Source organism: Miscanthus floridulus, chromosome 1 (genome assembly GCF_019320115.1).
Source record: "Miscanthus floridulus cultivar M001 chromosome 1, ASM1932011v1, whole genome shotgun sequence".
Classification (NCBI taxonomy): domain Eukaryota; kingdom Viridiplantae; phylum Streptophyta; class Magnoliopsida; order Poales; family Poaceae; genus Miscanthus; species Miscanthus floridulus.
Window position 1 is genome coordinate 201597122 of NC_089580.1, and position 19971 is coordinate 201617092.

General features: G+C 50.0%; 1 protein-coding gene across 2 annotated transcripts; it reads left to right on the forward strand.

Moving 5' to 3' along the window:
* The first annotated feature begins 15898 nt into the window (after window positions 1-15898).
* Window positions 15899-18157, forward strand: LOC136509407 (mitochondrial import inner membrane translocase subunit Tim9-like). Of its 2 annotated transcripts, none has more exons than XM_066504216.1 (3): window positions 15899-16050; window positions 16169-16289; window positions 17671-18157. In XM_066504216.1, the coding sequence occupies exons 2-3, from the start codon at window positions 16195-16197 to the stop codon at window positions 17855-17857; spliced, it is 282 nt and encodes a 93-aa protein (XP_066360313.1). In that variant the 5' UTR covers window positions 15899-16050; window positions 16169-16194; the 3' UTR covers window positions 17858-18157. The 2 variants fall into 2 exon arrangements, with proteins under 2 accessions (XP_066360313.1, XP_066360318.1); XM_066504221.1 differs by having other exon boundaries at window positions 15949-16093.
* Window positions 18158-19971: the final 1814 nt, after the last annotated feature.

A 19971-nucleotide genomic window follows, 5' to 3' on the forward strand; every position in this document is an offset into this window, starting at 1 on the left:
ATTGGCACGTTCTACTTGGCCATTGGTCCTTAGGTGTCCTACGGCCGACCAGGCCACACGAATGTGGTGGTCATCGCAGAACGTCAAGATTTTTTTGCTGGTGAACTGTGTCCCGTTGTCGGTGATGATGGTGTTAGGGACCCCAAATCTGTGGATAATGTCAGTGAAGAACAGCACTGCTTGCTCGGATTTGATTCGATTAATTGGACGAGCCTCGATCCATTTGGAGAACTTATCGATTGCTACCAGTAGATGGGTATAGCCCCCGAGGGCCTTTTGTAGAGGTTCGACCATGTCGAGCCCCCACATGGCAAACGACCATGTAATAGGAATGGTTTGGAGGGCCTGGGCCGGGAGATGTGTCTGCCGCGCATAGTACTGGCATCCCTCACAGGAGCGTACTAACTTGGTGGCGTTGGCAACTGCCGTCGGCAACTGTCGTCGGCCAGTAGAACCCCTGGCGGAAGGCATTTCCAACGAGTGCCCGAGGCGCCGCATGGTGCCCACAGGCCCCTGCGTGTAAGTCCCAAAGTAGGGCTTGACCTGCCTCGGTAGCGATGCATCGTTGGAGGACACCGGAGGGACTTCGCCTGTATAATTCACCATTGCAGAGGACGTAAGTTTTGGCTTGTCGCGCAAGTCATCGGGCTTTGGTCCTGTCGCTAGGAAGCTTTCCCCGAGAAAGCCAATCAAGGAAAGGGATTCGCCAGTCCGCGTCCTAGTCGTTCTAGGGAGGCTCGGTGCTGACTTCCATGACCTCGGGCTTGGTCGAAAGAGCCTCGGCTGCAGAGGGGGCGTCGAGCCCCATGGTGGTTTCGGCCGGTGGGCCCTCTTCTGCTACCGAGGCGTAGTTAATGGAAGGCTTGTGGAGGTCCCTAGCAAAGACGTTTGGGGGATCGAAGCCCGAGCCGAGGCCATCTTTGCCAGTTCGTCCGCAGCCTCGTTGTATTTCCACACAATGTGGTTGAGCTCAAGACTGTCGAACTTGTCTTCCAGGCGGCATACCAACTTGCAGTACGCCTCCATTTTGGGGTCGAGGTAGTTTGACTCCTTCATGACTTGATCGACGACGATCTGCGAGTCGCCCCGGATGTCGAGACGCTGTACTCCAAGTTCGATGGCGATCTGTAAGCCGTTGACGAGGGCCTCATATTCGGCTACGTTGTTGGAGGCGGCGAAATGGAGCCGAACCATGTAGCGCATGTGTACTCCGAGGGGCGATATGAAGAGCAGACCCGCGCCTGACCCGGTCTTCATTAGGGACCCGTCGAAGTATAGGGTCCAGCACTCTGTCTGAATTTGAGCTGGTGGCAGCTGGGTGTCGGTCCACTCTGCTACAAAAACGGCCAAGACCTGAGACTTTATTGCTTTTCGAGGCGCAAAGGTCAGGGCTTCCCCCATGAGCTCGATGGCCCACTTGGCTATCCTACCTGAAGCCTCCCGGTTATGGATTATCTCTCCTAAGGGAAAAGATGACACCACGGTCACTGGGTGAGACTCGAAGTAGTGGCGCAGCTTGCACCGGGCCAAGACTATGGTGTAGATCAACTTCTAGATGTGGGGTATCATGTTTTGGTCTTGGAAAGCACTTCGCTGATGAAGTAGACAGGTCGTTGGATGGGTAGGGCATGCCCCTCTTCTTGCCTCTCTACCACTACGGCAACGCTGACCACTTGGGTCGTTGCGGCGACGTAGAGTAAGAGGGCCTCGTCCCTAACCGGCGGTACTAGGACGAGAGGATTGGTGAGCAGTGCTTTGAGCTTGGCGAGGGCTTCTTCGGCCTCGGGGGTCTAAGAAAAGCGTTCAGATTTTCTCAAGAGGTGGTACAGAGGCAAGCCTTTTTCGCCGAGGCACGAGATGAAGCGGCTCAGGGCCATGAGGCATCCCATGACCCTCTGCACTCCCTTGAGGTCTCGGACTGGTCCCATGCTAGTCACGGCCGAGACCTTCTCCGGGTTGACCTCGATGCCATGTTCTGAGACTATGAATCCCAAGAGCATGCCCCGGGGGACTCCGAACACATACTTCTCAGGATTGAGTTTGATGCCCTTCCCTCTAAGGCATTTGAAGGCTATCTTTAGGTCGTTGATGAGATCCTCGGCTTTTCTGGACTTGACCATGATGTCGTCCACATAGGCTGTGACTGTTCACCCAATGTGGTCGCCAAAGACCTAAGTCATGCACCGCTGGTACGTGGCCCATGCGTTTCTAAGGCCAAAAGGCATAGTCACGTAGCAGTACATGCCGAATGGGGTGATGAAAGAAGTCGCGAGCTGATCGAACTCTTTCATCTTGATCTGATGGTAGCCAGAATACGCATCAAGGAAAGACAGGGTCTCACACCCCGAAGTGGAGTCAACGATTTGATCGATTCGAGGTAATGGGAAGGGGACTTTTGGACAAGCTTTATTCAAACCGGTGTAGTCTACACACATTCTCCATTTCCCATTTTTCTTCTTGACCAACACGGGGTAGCCAACCACTCTGGGTGGGACACTTCCTTGATGAACCTAGCCGCTAAGAGTTTCTGCACCTCCTCGCCGATGGCCCTACGCTTTTCCTCGTCGAATCAACGTAGGCGTTGCCTCACCGGTCTGGAGCCAGCCCGGATGTCCAAGGCGTGCTCGGCGACCTCCCTCGGTATGCCCGGCATGTCCGAGGGACACCATGCAAACATGTCGGCATTCGCACGGAGGAAGTCGACGAGCACAGCCTCCTATTTGATGTCGAGGGTGGCACTGATCCTCAGTGCTCGGTCGTCGGGGTAGGCGGGGTCGACCGGGACGAGCTTGATGGCCTCCGTGGGCTCGAACGCCCCCGCACGATGCTTGGAGTCAGGCGCCTTGCCACCGAGTCGGTCGAGGTTGGCGATGAGGGTCTCGGCCTTCGCGAGAGCCTCAGCGTACTCGATGCACTCGATGTCGTAGTCGTATGCATGTTCGTACATGGACTTAATCATGATGACGCCGTTGGGACCCGGCATCTTGAGCTTGAGGTAGGTGTAGATGGGGACTGCCATGAACTTGGCGTAGCACGGCCGCCCTAGGATGGCGTGGTAGGTTCCCCTGAATCCGACCACCTCGAAGGTAAGGACCTCCTTGCAGTAGTTGGAGGGGGTGCCGAAGCAAATGGGAAGGTCGATGCGTCCAAGGGGTCATGTGTGTTTCCCTAGCACGATGCCGTGGAAAGGTGCGGCGTCGCCCCGGAGCCTTGATCAGTCAATCTCTAGGAGCTCTAGGGTGCTGGCATAGAGGATGTTGATACCGCTGCCTCCGTCCATCAACACCTTGGTGAGCCGAGTGTTGCCCACGATCGGGTCGACAACGAGCGGGTACTGCCCAGGATTTGGGACATGGTTGGGGTGGTCCTCTCGATCAAAGGTGATTGCCTCCCGAGACCAGTCGAAGTATCGGGGAGTGGCCACCTTGACCGAGAAGACCTCTCAGCATTCCCTCTTTCGCTGACGAGCCATAAGGCACACCAAGGGTCCTGCCAAAGATCATGAAGGCGTTGTGCACCTCGGGGAACCCGTCGTCCTTGTCATCGTCCTGGTCACCTGGTGCCTTTCTAGCTTAGCGTCGTCGTCGAGGAGCCCGAGCCTAGCAGTACTAACACCGTAGCATAGAGTAATCCTCGAGGGTGTGCTTACCGGGCCCTGGTGGTATGGGCAGGGTTTCTTAAGCATGTCATAAAAGGGCCTAGGGGCCCCTAGGGCCTCGGGGATTCTTGCATTCTAGCGGCCATGACCAGATCGGCCATCGAGGACGGCCTACTTCCCCTAGCGACCCTTTTTCTTTCTTTTAGGGAGGTCGGGAACCGAGGCCTAGGGGCCTCATCCCTCCTGCTTCCCCTTGGCGTCATTCTCGGGGAAGATGGCCCCAACAGCCTCTTTCGCCTGAGGCGAAGTTGGTGGTGATGTCGAGGAGCGCGGCAGCCGAGCGCGGCACATTCTAGCCTAACTCTCGGACCAAGTCTCGGTAGGTGGTGCCAGGAGAGGAAAGCCTAGACTGATTTCTGAGTCACCGATGCTGGGCAACTCGATGCACTATTTAGAGAAGCACCGACTGAAGTCTCAGAGAGACTCGTCCAGGTTTCTGGCGACAGCTCTTAAGGTCCCAGGAGTTTCTAGGGCGCACGTATGTGCCCTGGAAATTCCTGACGAAGATCCTAACCAAGTCGCACCAGTCGTGTATCTGAGAGGGAGGAAGGTGCTCGAGCCAGGCTCGCGTCGAGTCTGACAAGAGCAAGGGGAGGTTGCGGATGATGAGTAGGTCATCGTCCTGTGCCACCTAGCTGACAAGCCAGACAGGTAATTAGCAAGCCAGAGTTCGGGATTGGTCTCGCTGCTATACTTCGTGAGGTTGGTTGGTTGTCGAAACCGGGCCAGGAAATGTACAGCGCGGATGGCTCTGCTGAAGACCCGAGGACTAGGTGGTTCAGGAGAGGGACTACTGGTCCTCTTCACTGTCATAGCGGCCACCTCAGGTGTGGATGGTAGCCTCGGGCGGGCCCTTCATTGTCGTGGTGTCGTCGCCTGCTGACCACCTCATGGTCTCCCTGCACCTCGCGTTGGTTGCCGAGGCGGTCGAGCTGCAAGGGGACCCTGTGGGCTATTGGAGCCTGAGCGAGCTCGGGATGAACCGAGGCCTCCCTATACTGCCGATGCGGTGCCGAGGGGAGGTCTGAGGCAGCCCCACGTCGCTGGGAGGTAGACCTCTTGGCCTGCTGCACCGCGGCGGTCTCGAGGAGATCCCGGAGCTCACCATGAACTCGTCGCCCTTCCATGGTAGAGGGCTCAGGCATCGCGCGCACTAGCATCGCCGCGGCCGTGACATTCTGGCTAGCGCAATTGAAGATTGGGGGACAATCGTCCCCTTCATTGTTGTTGATGCGGTGGTGCATGTCGCGAGCCCGCCGCCGAGCTCCTCTGCCATCACCGTGGCCCTGTTGCTCCTACTCGAGAGTGCTTCAGAGCTATTGCAGAAGAAGTCGATCTTGCTCGACCTTGGCCTGAAGCTCACGGAGCTGCTCCAAGTCTGGGCGTCGAAATTGTCCAAGGACAAGGTTCTCGTTCCATGCTACCGGTGGGACAATGCGTGAGGGCATGGCATCGCCTGTTCCCTAATGAAGCGGGGTACGATTGCCTACCCCCTCGTCCTCCTTGCCCGTGCTTGGCATCCCAAGTCCGACGTGGAAGCACTCACGAGAGGGATCGTAAGTATCTTCATCGTCAGAATTAGAGTAGCCAAAGCAATAGTCACTCGCGGCCAAGAAGCGGCGCATGGTTTCACGGTCGTGGAGGTCGGAGAAATTCGCTCTAGCCCATGCCTCATCCTCCTTCGAGGAGTCGGCGTGGGTGTGGGTCGACGTGGTGGTGTCGAAGTCGAGAGCGAAGCACTAGCGGCGTCCTGAGGGATCCGCGTGAGCGGAAGCGTAGGCGTAAGCATAAGAGGCGGCGGCATTTCTCAACCCGAAGGGGTATGGGGATGGTGCCGTCGCCGGGCTTTGCTCCGCCAGAGTTGGCTCCTCAGGGAGTGGTGGAGCGGAGCTTGGTGATAGGGCGTCGCCACGTGCCACCGGTGTTTTTCCCTTGTCCAGGCTCAGGCTAGATAGGTCCCCAACCAGGGACCTTGTGCCTACAGCTGGTCATAGGATACCGGTGGAGAGCGGCGAGTCGCCCTGGGTTCGCGTAGCGTCGGGGTGATCCTACTCGCGTCGTGCCTAGCGAGCACGGTGAGAGCGGCCGCCCGGGCGCCACTTGCGCCTGGGCTACCGGTGCGTGACATCGTCGTCGGTCGGTGGGGCTTAGGGCATGAGGAGTACCATGTCGTACTCATGCCCTAGAGACATGAACTCTAGGCTCCCAAACCAGATCACCATGCCAAGATGTAGCAGTCGTATGGGGTCTACCATCCGAAACTTGTTGGGATGACAAAACTGACACGCAGATACCCCTACCTGGCGCGCCAACTATCGGTGTTTCGGACCGAGGGGGTCCTCAACCAACCAGTGAATTTGTACTACGTGTTCCCAATCCCGGATGGTGATGCAAAGAGACACAAGGCTTATACTGGTTCAGGCAATCAGCGCCCTACGTCCAGTCTGAGAGATCGATCTTGTATTCCTTGCATCAGAGTGCTTGTAGTAGGGGGTTACAAGCTAGGTGAGAGAGAGAGCTAGTCCCAGGTCTCGGCGTGGAGTGGTGTGGGCCGCTTGAGACGTTGCTCTCATGCAGTGGAAAAGTGTGCGTGTTACAGAGTGTTGCTTGTGCACGCGTCCTCTCCCCTATAACTGGCCCAGGTTCTTTCCTTTTATAGTTGAAGGGGGGACAAGGATAGTACGTGTGCTAACTATATGGCATCGTGTGAACGGAGGCGACGTGTCCGAGCCCTGTAGAATGTTCCTGTGGTGGCATGCCGTCGGAGTGGTCCGTCCTTGAAGTACTAGGGCGACGTGCTAGTCATATCCGATCCTGTGCGTCATGGGAGCTCCAGGGCTACCTCGAAGCGAGCATGGCGGTCGACGTGCGGGTCACTGTAGATGACTACACGCAAAGCCGAGGCTCGGTTGTTGCCTGGGCCAGACCATCGTGGGGGGTCTCGGCAGACGTGTATCCCGAGGTAGCCGAGGCCCTGACGTAAAGTGCCGAGGCTCGGAGGAAGCGATTGATCTTGTGCGCTGATTCTGAGGCGATGATGACCCAGACTAGACTTCCCATGCCACATTGTCTTTGGGGCAGGGGTTACGGGGCACAGTGTAGTGCAGGCACTGATCGTGGGCACAGCGCCAGAACACAGTGGCCGGTAATCCCCGCCACACCTTGTCCTAGCCGGTATGGCATTGATGCGACTCCTTGTCCCGTCGGCCATTCCGTGGTGTCAAGCCATCGTCCGGCTGAGATCGCGGGAGTGGTTGACATATTAATTGGACATGACGTGCTATTGGGAAGACTGGTCGAGGCGGGAGCGACGGGTTATTGCTGAGCCAGCCTCGAGCGATATGGAGAATCGCTGTCTCGTTCGAGGCTGTACGCATGGGACCTCGGGCGAGACGGAGATTGGGCTCCTTGTCGAGGCCTCGCGCGATAGGCCTTGCACTGAGGCGGAGATTCGTCAGGGCGCCGAGACCTCCTGTGCGAGGCCTAAGGCGAGGTGGAGAGCCGGTGGGCTCGGACGGGATCGACGGTTAACCCACGGCTTACCTTCTGGCTATGTTGTTGATGGGGTTTAAGTGACTCTTTTGGTGTGCACTCAGGGGTACCCAGTTTTATGGTACCCGACAGATACCCATTCTGAATTCTGGATTCTGGAGTCTAGAGGTCAAAATAAGCCCAAATTAGCCCATCTCACCCACTGCCCCCTCACCCACTGCCCTCCGCCCGAACCTTTGTCCCCGACTCGGCACGGGAGCCGTTGCTGGGCACGGGAGCCACCGCCGCCACTCTCTCTCCCCGAGTGCACGAGAGCTACCGCCACCGCTCGCCCATGCTCAGGCACTACCGGAGCCCGAACCCTACCCCCACACTCGGCCACCGCTGCTCGCCCCTAAAAGGATCAAGATGCCCATGAGGGGGGGGGTTAATTGGGCTAATTCTAAATTTTCTTGCAATAATCAAATCCTATGGATAGCCCAATTAACCCCTTGTGCCTAGAAAAGTATTTCTATCAAATTAACACACAAAAGACTTGCAACCTATGTTCCAAACTTACTCTAGCATGGCAATTCTATGAATGTAAAGACAAGTATTGAATTGCTCAAAGTAAATACTTAAAGTAAATGCTCAAAGTAAATGGAGAGAGGAACACGGTGATGTTTTGCTGAGGTATCAGAGAGTCACCACTCCCCACTAGTCCTTGTTGGAGCACCCACGCAAGGGTGTAGCTCCCCCTTGATCCGCGCAAGGATCAAGTGCTCTCTACGGGTTGATTCTTCGACACTCCGTCGCGGCGAATCACCCAAAGCCGCTCACAACTTGAGTTGAGTCACCCACAAGCTCCGCTGGGTGAACACCAAGCTCCCAATCACCACCAAGCCATCTAGGTGATGGCAATCACCAAGAGTAACAAGCACGAACTCTCACTTGACCACGCGAAGCCTAATGAGAAGATGGATGCACACTTGTCTACTCTTGATTCACTAATGAGGTTTCACTCATGGATTCTCAAATCACAAACACCTCACTAGGACCTTGCTCTTCTTGGCACTCACAAATATGTTTCTCAGCTGTTGAAATGAGCAAAAGTGACTCCACACACGAGTGGAGCTTCTATTTATAAGGCAGCCTGAAAAACGAACCATTATGAGTTTCTGCGGGGTGACCGGATGCTCTGATCGTGTTGACCGGACGCTCCAGTCAGTTCAACCCACGAACCAGTAGTAATGAGTTGACCAGACGCTGGCAGGGTCCGGTCAGCACTGACCAGATGCGTCCGGTCGCATAAAACCCTTACTGGAACCTTACTGGACTCGACCGGATGCTGAACCCTCAGGGTCCGGTCAGTATTGACCGGACGCGTCTGGTCACACTTTCTCAAGTCTGGACCCTTACTGGAGTCGACCGGACGCTGGCCCTCAGCATCCGGTCATATTGACCTTCCAGCGTCCGGTCACACCAGACTTGTTCTCCTCGGTCAAATGAACTGACCAGACCCTGCGACCAGCGTCCGGTCGCACCGGAGCCAGCGTCCGATCAGTATTTGACCCTCCATTCACTTTCAACTCTTGATCATTTATGAATGAAGTTTGCTCCATGGGATCAAAGGACATCATAGGAGCTACCTAGAGCTAGTTTTAACAAGTGTGCACCACACCTAACTCACTAGACTCAACTAGGTCAAGCTACCCGTCCATACCCCCCTTAATAGTACGGCCAAAGGAAAAAACAAAGTCCTAAACTACTTTAAGTGTCTCTCCAACTCCAATCGACACTTAGAACTAGTCATCCTTAACCTTGTCGTCCATCCTTTGAAAACTGAAACGATTTCCATCGTAGGGGCATGACAACTTTGATTACCCGATTGATCTCCATTACCATGACCTAACTAAATTGCATCTGCAAAACACACGTTAGTCATAGTAATCTTGTATTGTCATTAATCATCGAAACCCAACTAGGGGCCTAGATACTTTCAGCCCCCACTCATCCGGAGCTCGAACCCTACCCTACCACCACCGCAGCAGCACAGGAGCCACCACCACCACCTCTTTCTACCCGCAGCACAGGAGTCGCCGTCGCTCTCCCACCGCCACCTCTCCTCCCCTGATCTACCCTCTCCTCCTCGGTTCCGGTTCTGAGCTTGCCGCATGGACGGGTACAACGGTGACGTCTTCTTCCACGGCGACGACAACGACCACGGTGATGGCCACAGCTACGGCAGCATCGACGCCACCAGGGACTTCCTGTCACAGCCGCTCCCCACCACCGGTAGCTATCAAGGCTACAGTCAGGCGTCCTTCACTGGCCCTGAATCCAGCCACTTCGCTTCTCCCTGTACGAGCATGGCGGCCCTCGACCTCAACTCATAGGGCAGCCAATGGCCGCCCATGGGAGGGTACCAGGGCCTCCTTCGCTTCGGTCTTCAAGGTGGAGATGTCGACGGGCCCAATGCCTCCCCTCTCGTTGGAGCCCACAGTGCAAGCCAAAGTGTTGGAGCTGGAGGTGTTGGCTTCCGTGCTCCTCGCAGCACTGGAGTTGGAGCTGGGTCCGGGTGCGCTACCTCGACATTCTCCGGTGGTGGATGTGGTAGTGGTGTGTCGGCTGTTGGTCATGGCGTGTCACAAAGAAGCCTCCACGGCCCACGACAGAAGTCTACCTCTAGCATGGCAGAAGGCTCCACGGCCCGCGATAGACGTCCTCGGGTGCCAGCCGTCGTAGAGGACAACTTCGCGTCCAACGCCTCCAACGACGGTGACGACGTCGAGATCCTACCCAACGCTCCAAGGGTATTTTTCTTAGCTATACCATTACATTCTTGCAATGTTGATATATGTGTAGTGTCTGCTCCTAGCTAGCTAGGTCATCATCAGGTGAGATATATGTGTAGTTTCTGATTTGATATATGCTCTTCTGTGGTTCACAATTTCACAGTACTAGTGTCGCCAACAATCAGAGTTAGTTGTTATCTGTTAGTGATTGTGCACAATGCCTGTAGCTAATCTTTCATTAGCTAATGCTGTATGCAGTCTCTCATGAACTGACAGTCTTTCATTGTAGCTAATACTGTGTCTAGTTATATATATTTCAGTCTATAATCCATGTATGGCTTGTAGCAATAGAGAAAAGAAGGGGAATACAGAGAGAGTGATTTTAATCTATAAGAGTGTCTAGTTATATATATTTCAGTCTATAAGAGTGTAGTGTTCTCTCACTGCTGTAATTAATGCTCTTAGTATGGTGGACTTATCTGGAAGAACTGGCATTGTTTTAGAATCATCACCTGGTGTATTCCTTCAGGTTGTTATGAAGTACATTATTGGAAAATACAGTCATTTAAGTCATTAGTTGTCTTGAGTAATGAAAGTGCTGCACATCTAAACATCCTGATCACTATCAATACATTCAATTTACTGAAAACCTTGTATTACTTACAACATGTCCTTATTGGGACCCTAACTACATCTGGGGTGATAAACCCAATAGTGTCCTGCCTTGATCAACCAGAAGAGCATCAATTACTATCGATCAGTTCATCAGTTCATCCATGCATATGTATGACTTTTGTGGTTGGCTAACACATATGCACACATATACATATATTTTAGGTTGAGTTCAATTTAAGATAATTCAGCCCTATTTATTTATTTTTTCCTGGAATAAAATAATCTAAACTGAAGGCTATGATTCTTCAGTATGATTCTTAGCTCAATTTTTCTTGTGCATGTTTTAGACTATTAAAAGTAGGGCTGATTGGAGTGAGGACAATACAGAGAAGCTGTGTATGATCTGGTGTAACCAGATTGACATTGGTAACTACACGAAAGGTATAATGACCAAGGCAGGAATGAGGGAGGTCATTAGGCAGTACACTAATGCTACTGGCAAAATGCACGATAGAGAACAGATAATGTTTAGGTACAGGCAGCTCAAGGCTCTGTGGCAATTTATAATGCAACTGAAGACTGACACAGGACTAGGCCATAACTCTGATGGGACTGTCATTACAGATGATGAGTGGTGGGAGTCAAAGACTAAGGTTATGCTCCAATCTTCTCTGTTCTTACTACACTATCCATGATGCTCCAATCTTCTCACACTACCAAGTGCTGTAGGGTAAGGTTGATTGGAAGAAGCTGAAACATGGATGGCCACATTACATGCCCCAGTTGGAGCAAATGTTTGAAGGTGTAGCAGTTGATGGTTCCACAGCTTATGTTCCTAGTGCAAGTGAAGAATTTGAGGAGGAGGAGCCATCACTAAATGTTCAGACCCCAGTCAGCAGTAATAGCAACAAGAGGGCCAGTACTGCTAGTACTTGTGCCTCTAGTCCCAACAAGTCCAAGTCCAAAAGCCAAGCTATCAAGCTAATGGACAAGGTTATCAGTGAGCAAACTAGGATTGGTGAAGACAGGAACAAGATAATGGAAAGACACGTTAAACTATAGGAAAGGAAGGCTGAAATGAAGGCAATCATGAAGAAAAGATGTAGGGAAGAAAAGAGAAAGGAAGAGGAAGATGAAGTTGAAATTGTGCAGCAGATGGCAAGGGACTGTGGTGTTCAACCAAATAATATAAGGCTATGGTACACTGTCCTGTAGATCTGCAAGGACAAGAAGACTATGACTTTCTTCAAGAAGATTGATCTAGATGCAAGGAAGAGGTTCATTGAATACTATTCCAATGTCAACAACTAGTCCTGTGTGTCAATGTCTATCATCCAGAGTCATGTGTGTGTCATTTTAACTATGTGATGTGTGTGTCATTTGAAATAAGTCATGTATGTGTGTGAACTAAGTGATGTGTGTGATTCGAAGTTATTCTGTGCTGTCAGTACTATGTGAACTAAGTCATGTATGTGATGTCAGTACTCACTATTTATTGAATACTTGCATGTATGTGATGTGTGTGTCATTTGAACTATGTGAATTAAGTCATGTATGGATGTCAGTACTCACTATTTATTGAATACTTACAGATTTAGTACTCGCTATTTATTCTGAGCTGCTTAAGTTATTTTGAATGGTGTCACTACTAACTATTTCATGTATTCAATTTGTCAGGTACTTGAAACAATAATGGATGTGAGCAGCTCAAGCAAGTCAAGTAGCTCCAGCAGTTCAAGTAGTTCCAGCAGCTCTGATTCAAGTGATGATGAAGTAACCAGCATGCTTGTGGATGATGAAGGTTCTCATTTAACTAGTGGCATGCTTCTTTTTGCTCTGCATACTGAAAAATATCTATCTAGATCAGAGTACAGAATACCATTGGTACCTGGGATAAAGTGGGTAGAGAGAAAGCTATCAAACAGAGAGAGCTGCTACAAAATGTTTAGGATGACCCCAACTTTGTTCTACAGACTCCATGAAAAGCTAGAGTCTTGTGGCCTGAAATTCACTAATAAGTGTTCCTCTATTGAAGCATTAGGAATGTTCTTGTGGATGGTTGAAGCACCACAGTCAGTTAGGCAGGCTGAGGATAGATTTGAGAGGCCACTAGGTACAATTCATAACAACTTCATGAAAGTGTTGAAATATGTTTGCAAGCTAGCTACAGAAATCATCTGCCCAAGGGACCCAAGTTTTAGTGATATGCATCCTAGATTGTAGAATCCTAGATTCTCTCCCTTTTTTAACAATTGTATTGGAGCAATAGATGGCACTCACATACTAGTAATCGTAGACAAGGATTTGATGGTTCAAGGTAACCGTCTGAGATACCTTGCACCGTTCAAGGGAACCAAATATCATCTTTCGGAGTACCGTGATGGCCTGGAGCCCAAAGGTAAAAATGAAATCTTCAACTTCACACATTCATCGCTTAGGAATGTGATAGAGAGGTGTTTTGGAGTACTGAAAATGAAATGGAGGATTCTGCTAGGGATCCCTGCTTATCCTCCACATGTCTAGACCAAAATAATTGTTGCTTGCATGGTACTACATAACTTCATTAGAGCTAGTGGATTATTGGATATGGACTTTGCACTTTGTGATCATGATGAGAATTACGTCCCACCTGAAGCGTCATACTCTCAGCCACAAACTACTCCAGCACCGTCAAGGGAAGATGCAGAAGTGATGAATGCGTTTCGTGAATCGATCGCTATTGGGCTATATAATCGTTCTTTGTAATCGCTCGCTGTTGCCACTTTGAACTTGGTCTGTTAGCTGTGTTTGTGAACTGTGAACTGTGTAAAACATGTGTAAACACATGTGAACTGTGAACTGGTTTGTGTAAAACTGTGAACTTTGAACTGTGAACTAGTTTATGAACAATTTAGTACATGTGAAATGTGAACTGTGTTTGTGAAATGCCCTTTGTGAACTGTTAAGCTGTGGTCGAATTTTATCAAAATTGTTTGATTTGTGGCATGGAAGAAGGCAACATCGACATTGTGAACTGTAGCTTTGTGAGCTGTTGATTGTTGACTTGCATGGAAGAAGCAGCATGCATGCTTGCATGGAAGAAGCAGCATGCAAGCCACTGTGAAGAAGCAGCGGCAACGTCCATGGTTAGAAGCAGCAGCATGCATGGTGCATGGGGATGAGGGCAAATCTGTAATATTTGTATTCTGAATTCTGGATTTTGGGTTGAACTAAACATGTGTATGAGATTTTTTGGATTCTGAAAATTGGATTGCCAAAAAAACAGAATTCTGGATTCTGGATTCCCACCGGAACTAAACAGGCCCTAAGCATAAATGCATCTGCCTATTCTAATCGATCAGTTCTGAAACTTAGAAAGTAAATAAACATATTGATACTTGGTTTCCAAACCTAATATTGCAAATGAAGTTATGCTTTGATGGATTTATCAGTCTCCCACACTTATGTGTCTCAGGACTTCAAAATGGGCAGTGTGACATTTCTGACGAGGCTGGCCACACAAATACTATGTACCAAACCATTTCCCATGGCACCAACCTGACATTGGAACTCTAGCAAATAGTTCCATCAAATCAAGCTACTTCCTTTTATTTACATTGCTCAGAAAAATTCCAGGTTAACAGACAGCAGCAGTGCAAACAAAGAACGATAGAATACAGATTATAGTCTAAAGTTGTCTCACCCTAATTCTGCCAGTTAAGTTAATAAGAAGTTCCAAACAAAGTATCAATATTTCTGATGGACAGAAAACATTATTTCGTATCTTAGTAAACATTTTGTCGATGTTCAGATCATCATTTTTTTTGAGGAACCATATACAGGTCCAGAACTCCATTTCAAAAGATGGAACCAAAAGTTATCATGCATAACTTATAAACTGATGTTACACACATGCATAAATTGGGGTAGCAAATGAAAAATAACTTATTTGTGAAGAAGATCCAAACATTAAAAATATCATGATGGTCCAAGTTCACAGCTAGGTGGCACTTAAAAATCACATCCTAGTTACCATTCAGTTCACTTACTTTTTGCCATGCACATATCATCCTTGCCTTCTCAATAAGATTATCCAGCTATGCATGCTGATCAAAGAGTTCTCTCTCTTTAAACATCCGACGAACATTAGAAGTGTACATTTGGTTTGTGAATTATGCTATCAAAAACTTGGTAGGTGTAAACGCACAGGCTTGCCAATGCCATCGACTTCCACAATACATAGCTACTTACTATAGTAGCAGTTTTTGTTATTCTTATTATCTCATGCTAGAAAGCTAGTGTCAGGTTTATAAACCCGAGGTCTCTCGCGGATCGACTTTCCAACAAAGGCTCGCCCCAAGCAGACAACACATAACTCATGGGCCGGTCCAAGTATCTAAACAACAGGCTAAAAGGGCGATCCAATCACCGACCGGAAGGTCTGGCCGGGAGGAGCGATGCCCGTTCTCCGACTCTGGTCCACCTCTCCGACCGGAGCGCTCACTTCGGTCTCTAGCCCGCCTCCGGACGGCCTCTCCGACTGTAAAGCCTGACCAAAGCACTACTTCTGACTCTGACCCCACATCTCTGACCGGGGTACGCCAAAACCCTGCTCACTGCTCTTCTCCGACTGGGACCAACCGACCGAGGACGCCCGCTCCGTAAGGACCAGGAAACGAACGAAGAAAGTAAGGCAGGGCGCACAAGTCAAACCGACCAGGGACCCCCACATGCCTCTGGGCATCGACAGTGTCGTGGGCGTCGGCTTTTGCCGTACCGGACGAACATAGTAAAACCCCTTGCATGCCTCCAGGTATCAACAGTGTGGCAGGTGCCGACGTCTGCCATACCCGAAAGAAGACAACACCACCTTCCACGTGCATCTGACATTCAACAGTATTATGGGCGCCTATCATCATCCTGTACCCACCGACGTGGGCAACAAAGCTAAGTAGCATACGTACTCTCTCTCTCTCACTTGTAAGGTCATTCCCTTTATCTATAAAAGGAGATGCGCTCTCTCCCAACAGGGTAAGTTGATTCAGATTCATCAGATCGATCAAGTTCATTAGTACACAACCACAGAACCGCCAGGTTTAAACCACAAGTACACGCTTGAACACTTAGCTCATAGCGGGGCTTCCGTTACTCTTGGCCTTTCCGACCGAAGCCTGACCGGACCTCTTGTACCCCCTCCCCTGTTTTTCTCTCTCTCTCGTTTGTAACGCCACTATAAACTTCGAGGACTCAGGAATCACCCTTCTTCGAATCAAACACACGCTTAAACTTTTTCATGCAGTAGCCATGCTTCGTGGTCGGGTGGCCATCGTGTCCGCCCGTTCCAGATCGCACGGGCCGCGGCGCCATCCAACCCCACGCGGCCCACCTGCAGCGACCTGTTCTCTCCGTTAGACCCTACCGCTGCTCGCGTCACCATCTCTCCGACTCACCCCTCTGTCCTCTCCGTGCGCCTGCGGCCGACGAATCTTCTGCCCTCCCCGGCGTCGGGTTCGGGTCGTCGTCGTCGGCCAGGTAAATCTGCCTGCTCCGTCTCCTTACCCCCACCCTACTCCCGGTATGGATCTCGGCTCTCGACGAGTTTCAGTTGGGTTGTTCGTAAGATTTGCTAAGATCCGTGGCGTTTATTTAGGTGCTTGATCCGTGGAGGCGGCGGCCATGGACAAGAGCATGCTCGGCGACCTGGACGGCCTCCCCGAGGAGGACAAGATGCGGATGGCCGCCATGATCGACCAGCTCCAGATCCGCGACAGGTTCGTGCCATACGAACGCACCCTGAATCCTGATGTTTACCGGTCCCTGCTAGTCTAGTTTTCGGTTAAGTTGAAACAGAACGCGCCCCTGTTGCTCGCGCGTAATAAGATTTTGAAGCGTGAATTGGGCTTTGTGCTCTCCTACCGCTGGTTTTCACTTGTGCGGAAGCGTGAATTGGGCTTTGTGCTCTCCTACCGCTGGTTTTCACTTTTCAGTGAAAAGTATTGCAAGTGATTGGCACACTTATGCAGCGCATTGCAACAGAAGCGTTTCGATAGGTATCCACTAGATTTGTGATATTGCAGTTTGCACCTTGTACGTTGCAAATCATGCGAATCAGTATATGATTCAACGATTTCTTTTGGTTGATTGAAATATAAGCATTGGTTTTGTAGGCGTCTGGCTGTGTATGACAAGCTGCTCAGTGATAAATACTTTAGTTTGCCCCTGTATTATTGGGATGAGCAATCGTGGTTGGGAATGGGAAGGTTATTACCTAGTCGAGCAGTTGAATGGAAGCTAACTGCTTTCATTAGATTCGGAAGGTGCCAAACCGTCTGGTGGATTGGTGCCCAGAGTTTGTCGACTTAAAAAATTGAATTACTTGGTACCCTTAGCTACTCCGGCTGTAAACAAGGTTCATGTGGGTCAGAATCGATAGTTCCAAGGCTTCTCTTTATCCCTTTCGTTTGTCTGTGAAGTCGGTTTTGTATATTCTGTATGCTAAGTTCTGAGTTCTGACACATTGGATTTGTTGGTTGGTGGTTCTAGGCTCAAGCCAAAACCTTTTATCGGTGATTCGCAACTGTTGCACTCAAAAGTCAAAATTGCTCATTCATTGATTCTAGTTTACAGCATTTTAGATACCTGGAAAGGGATGAATTTTTTCAAGGTGCGGATGCTGGAGCCAGAAATGCTAGTGTTGATATTTTGTTGTTTAACGGTAGGAGTAGGACTAGGTGTCATAATGCGAAGCTATTCAAAAGGGTGGAGAAATAAGGATGTGATGGTGGAATAGGATAATATTTCCTGTAGAATTAATGGATGATCCTTGATTTTGATTGTAGCAAATATTGTAATGCGTGACTTAATTTAATTGGTGTTTCCTGGAAATACTGAAATGCTTGGCTTAATTTTAAGTGGTGTTTCCTAGTAAATTTAGTCTTGCCATTTGTCTAAAAACTCCTGCAGATCCTGTTATGCTTGACTTTTAATTTCAAGTGGTGTTTCCTCATAAATTTGGGTTTACCTTTTTGTCTAAGTAATTAAAACCTCCTGCAAATGCCTGATGGTTGGCTTCACTGGTCCTTCACGCCTTCCGCATATATCTGTCAAATTGCATATCAAGAATAATCACATCTTTGCTCTATCACTTTGCAGTCTAAGAATGTACAATTCCCTGGTGGAGAGGTGCTTCACAGACTGTGTGGACACATTCCGCCGCAAGACCCTGGACAAGCAAGAGGAGTTATGCGTCCGCCGCTGCGCAGAGAAGTTCCTGAAGCACTCCATGAGGGTTGGCATGAGATTCGCCGAGCTTAACCAGGGTGTGGCCACGCCTGACTAACTGTGGCGGTTTCGTTGCGCCTACCAAGTTTCTAACCTTGGGGATTTTGTTAGCACAGATTTGTAATCCTAAAAAGATTTCGGCACTTCACTACCTGAGACATGCGGCCGAGTTAGGTTGCGTCTTGAACCAAATGCTGGGTATCAGATTGAATAAAATTGCCTTGAGTCACTGTATCCAAGGTAGATGCTGCATATCGTGGCTGATTCTGTATCCACTGATAGCTACATAGAAGTGTACTTCGTTTCATACTTGAGTCACCAGGTTTTTGAGCCACGTAAGTGCGTATTATTGCTTGTATGGTCAGATATTCTTTGTTGTGTAGGCATCATGATGCAAGATTTGTAGAGGCACGTTTCTTCATGCCGACTCTTTAGACACCTGCTTTCTTTGACAATGACAGCAAAGAATGCAGGGCTACTATGCACATGAGCTCAGCATGCCATTATCGGTGCAAGTTTCATGTAGTAAATGCTTTTGGCTGCCATGTAAAACCGAGAGATAAACTGCAGTGAAAGATCTTGTTTTGTTCATCAATCTAAACCGCGTAAATGAAACACTCTACTCCACTAAGAATATCCTCATGTCATGAACTGCTGCACATGGAATTGGAATTTAGATAGAAGAGCATAAGGACCTCCTGTAAGGAACCTTGTCATGATCTCATAGCAAGCTGCCACCGAGATGGTTGAGATGCGGACACTCCTACTCCAAACAACATTGCATGAAACGGCCGATGTAAGGAACCCCCTGCCTACCACACGGCAAATTCGACTCCGGCGGCTTATATAGGCTGCTGAAATTCAGAGATGGTAACCCCCTGCCGGCTGCCAGTTTTGTTTGTGGCAGCTGTACCCCCAAAAAGGCTTCAATTGTTCATTTGGCTGCTCATGAAAAGGATAATATTTCCTGCTGCGGAAACAGATTATCGACAGTGCTGTATGCGAAGTCTGTGAGCAAGAGGATGAATCCGCAGATCATGTGATCGTGGGATGTCCATTTGCAAAGGAGTTCTTGGCTAAACTTGGCATTGATCTGCCTATGGACACTTCCAACGTGGCAAGCGACCTGCACAACATTCAGCGCCCTGCAACCATCCCTCGGAAACACTTGAGCACCTTCATAGCGCTATGCTGTTGGCAGCTTTGGAAGCGAAGAAACAGGGAGGGTGGTTTTCAGGTCGGAGCGAACAAGCAAGCATCCGTCAGATGTCGACAGCGTGCGTCACTGATGCGAACCTTTGGAAGCTGCGGCTCCCGAAGAAGGAAAGAGCAATTGCTGAAATTTGGTCTGGTGTTTTCGGAGCAGCTATGTATGTAATACAAAAGTAAGAAGAACGAGTCGCAAAATGATGTAATTTGTGGGCATGTTGGCCTTCGGCCACCTTGTGCTCACTAGTCACTACCTGCTGCGTTCTCCGAGGCGTAGTGCCATGGGCGAAGCAGCGAAGGTGCAGGACTGCAGGTCGGTGCTGTCGGTAGCACTGTAGCCTAACCTACTGAAGCCGCTGCTTGTGTTTGGTTCAGACTTCAGAACTCACAAAAACGGCCTCGTGCCTCGTCGACGCGTCAGCCGTCAGTACAATGTTTGGTCGAGCATCATGTCGTCGTATGCCATGATGTGCGCAGAGAGCATCTTGAGCTCTTTTTACTTGTTTTTTTTTGCTCTTTGATCACTAGTGTTGGCATCAAGATTCGCATCTTGTCATCATAGTCAAAAGGCTGAAAAGCACAGCTCATCTTGAAGCAACGATAGGAATCAAGTTCAGTCGTTCGGTGTGGGCGATTGACAAATGCTCCCCCAACAAATTTCAGCTTCGATGAGATTTGTTGCAAGTGTTTTGTAATCAGGAGGTGAAGTGAAGCAAGGATAGGATAGGAGTCAAGTTCAGTTCAGTCAGTGTGGACGATCGACGCAGCCTGCCGGCGAGGCGAACAGGATGTTGGTTGGGTAGCGACGGAGCAGCAGCTAGCAGCTGTTTTTCTACCAAGCACCAAGCACCAAGCACCAAGCACCCACAAGCCACCAGGAGGTGAATCCGCCGACGAGAGTGTCAGGCTGCGGTACAGCAGCCTGCATGCATCAAGTGATCTGAAGAGGGTTCAGTTCTTAAA

Bases quoted from the DNA above. Each gene is read 5' to 3' on its own strand.
- LOC136509407 (XM_066504216.1), top strand. From the start codon at position 16,195: ATGGACAAGAGCATGCTCGGCGACCTGGACGGCCTCCCCGAGGAGGAC. The intron at 16,290-17,670 runs GTTCGTGCCATA...ATCACTTTGCAG, and splicing joins CAGCTCCAGATCCGCGACAG to TCTAAGAATGTACAATTCCC.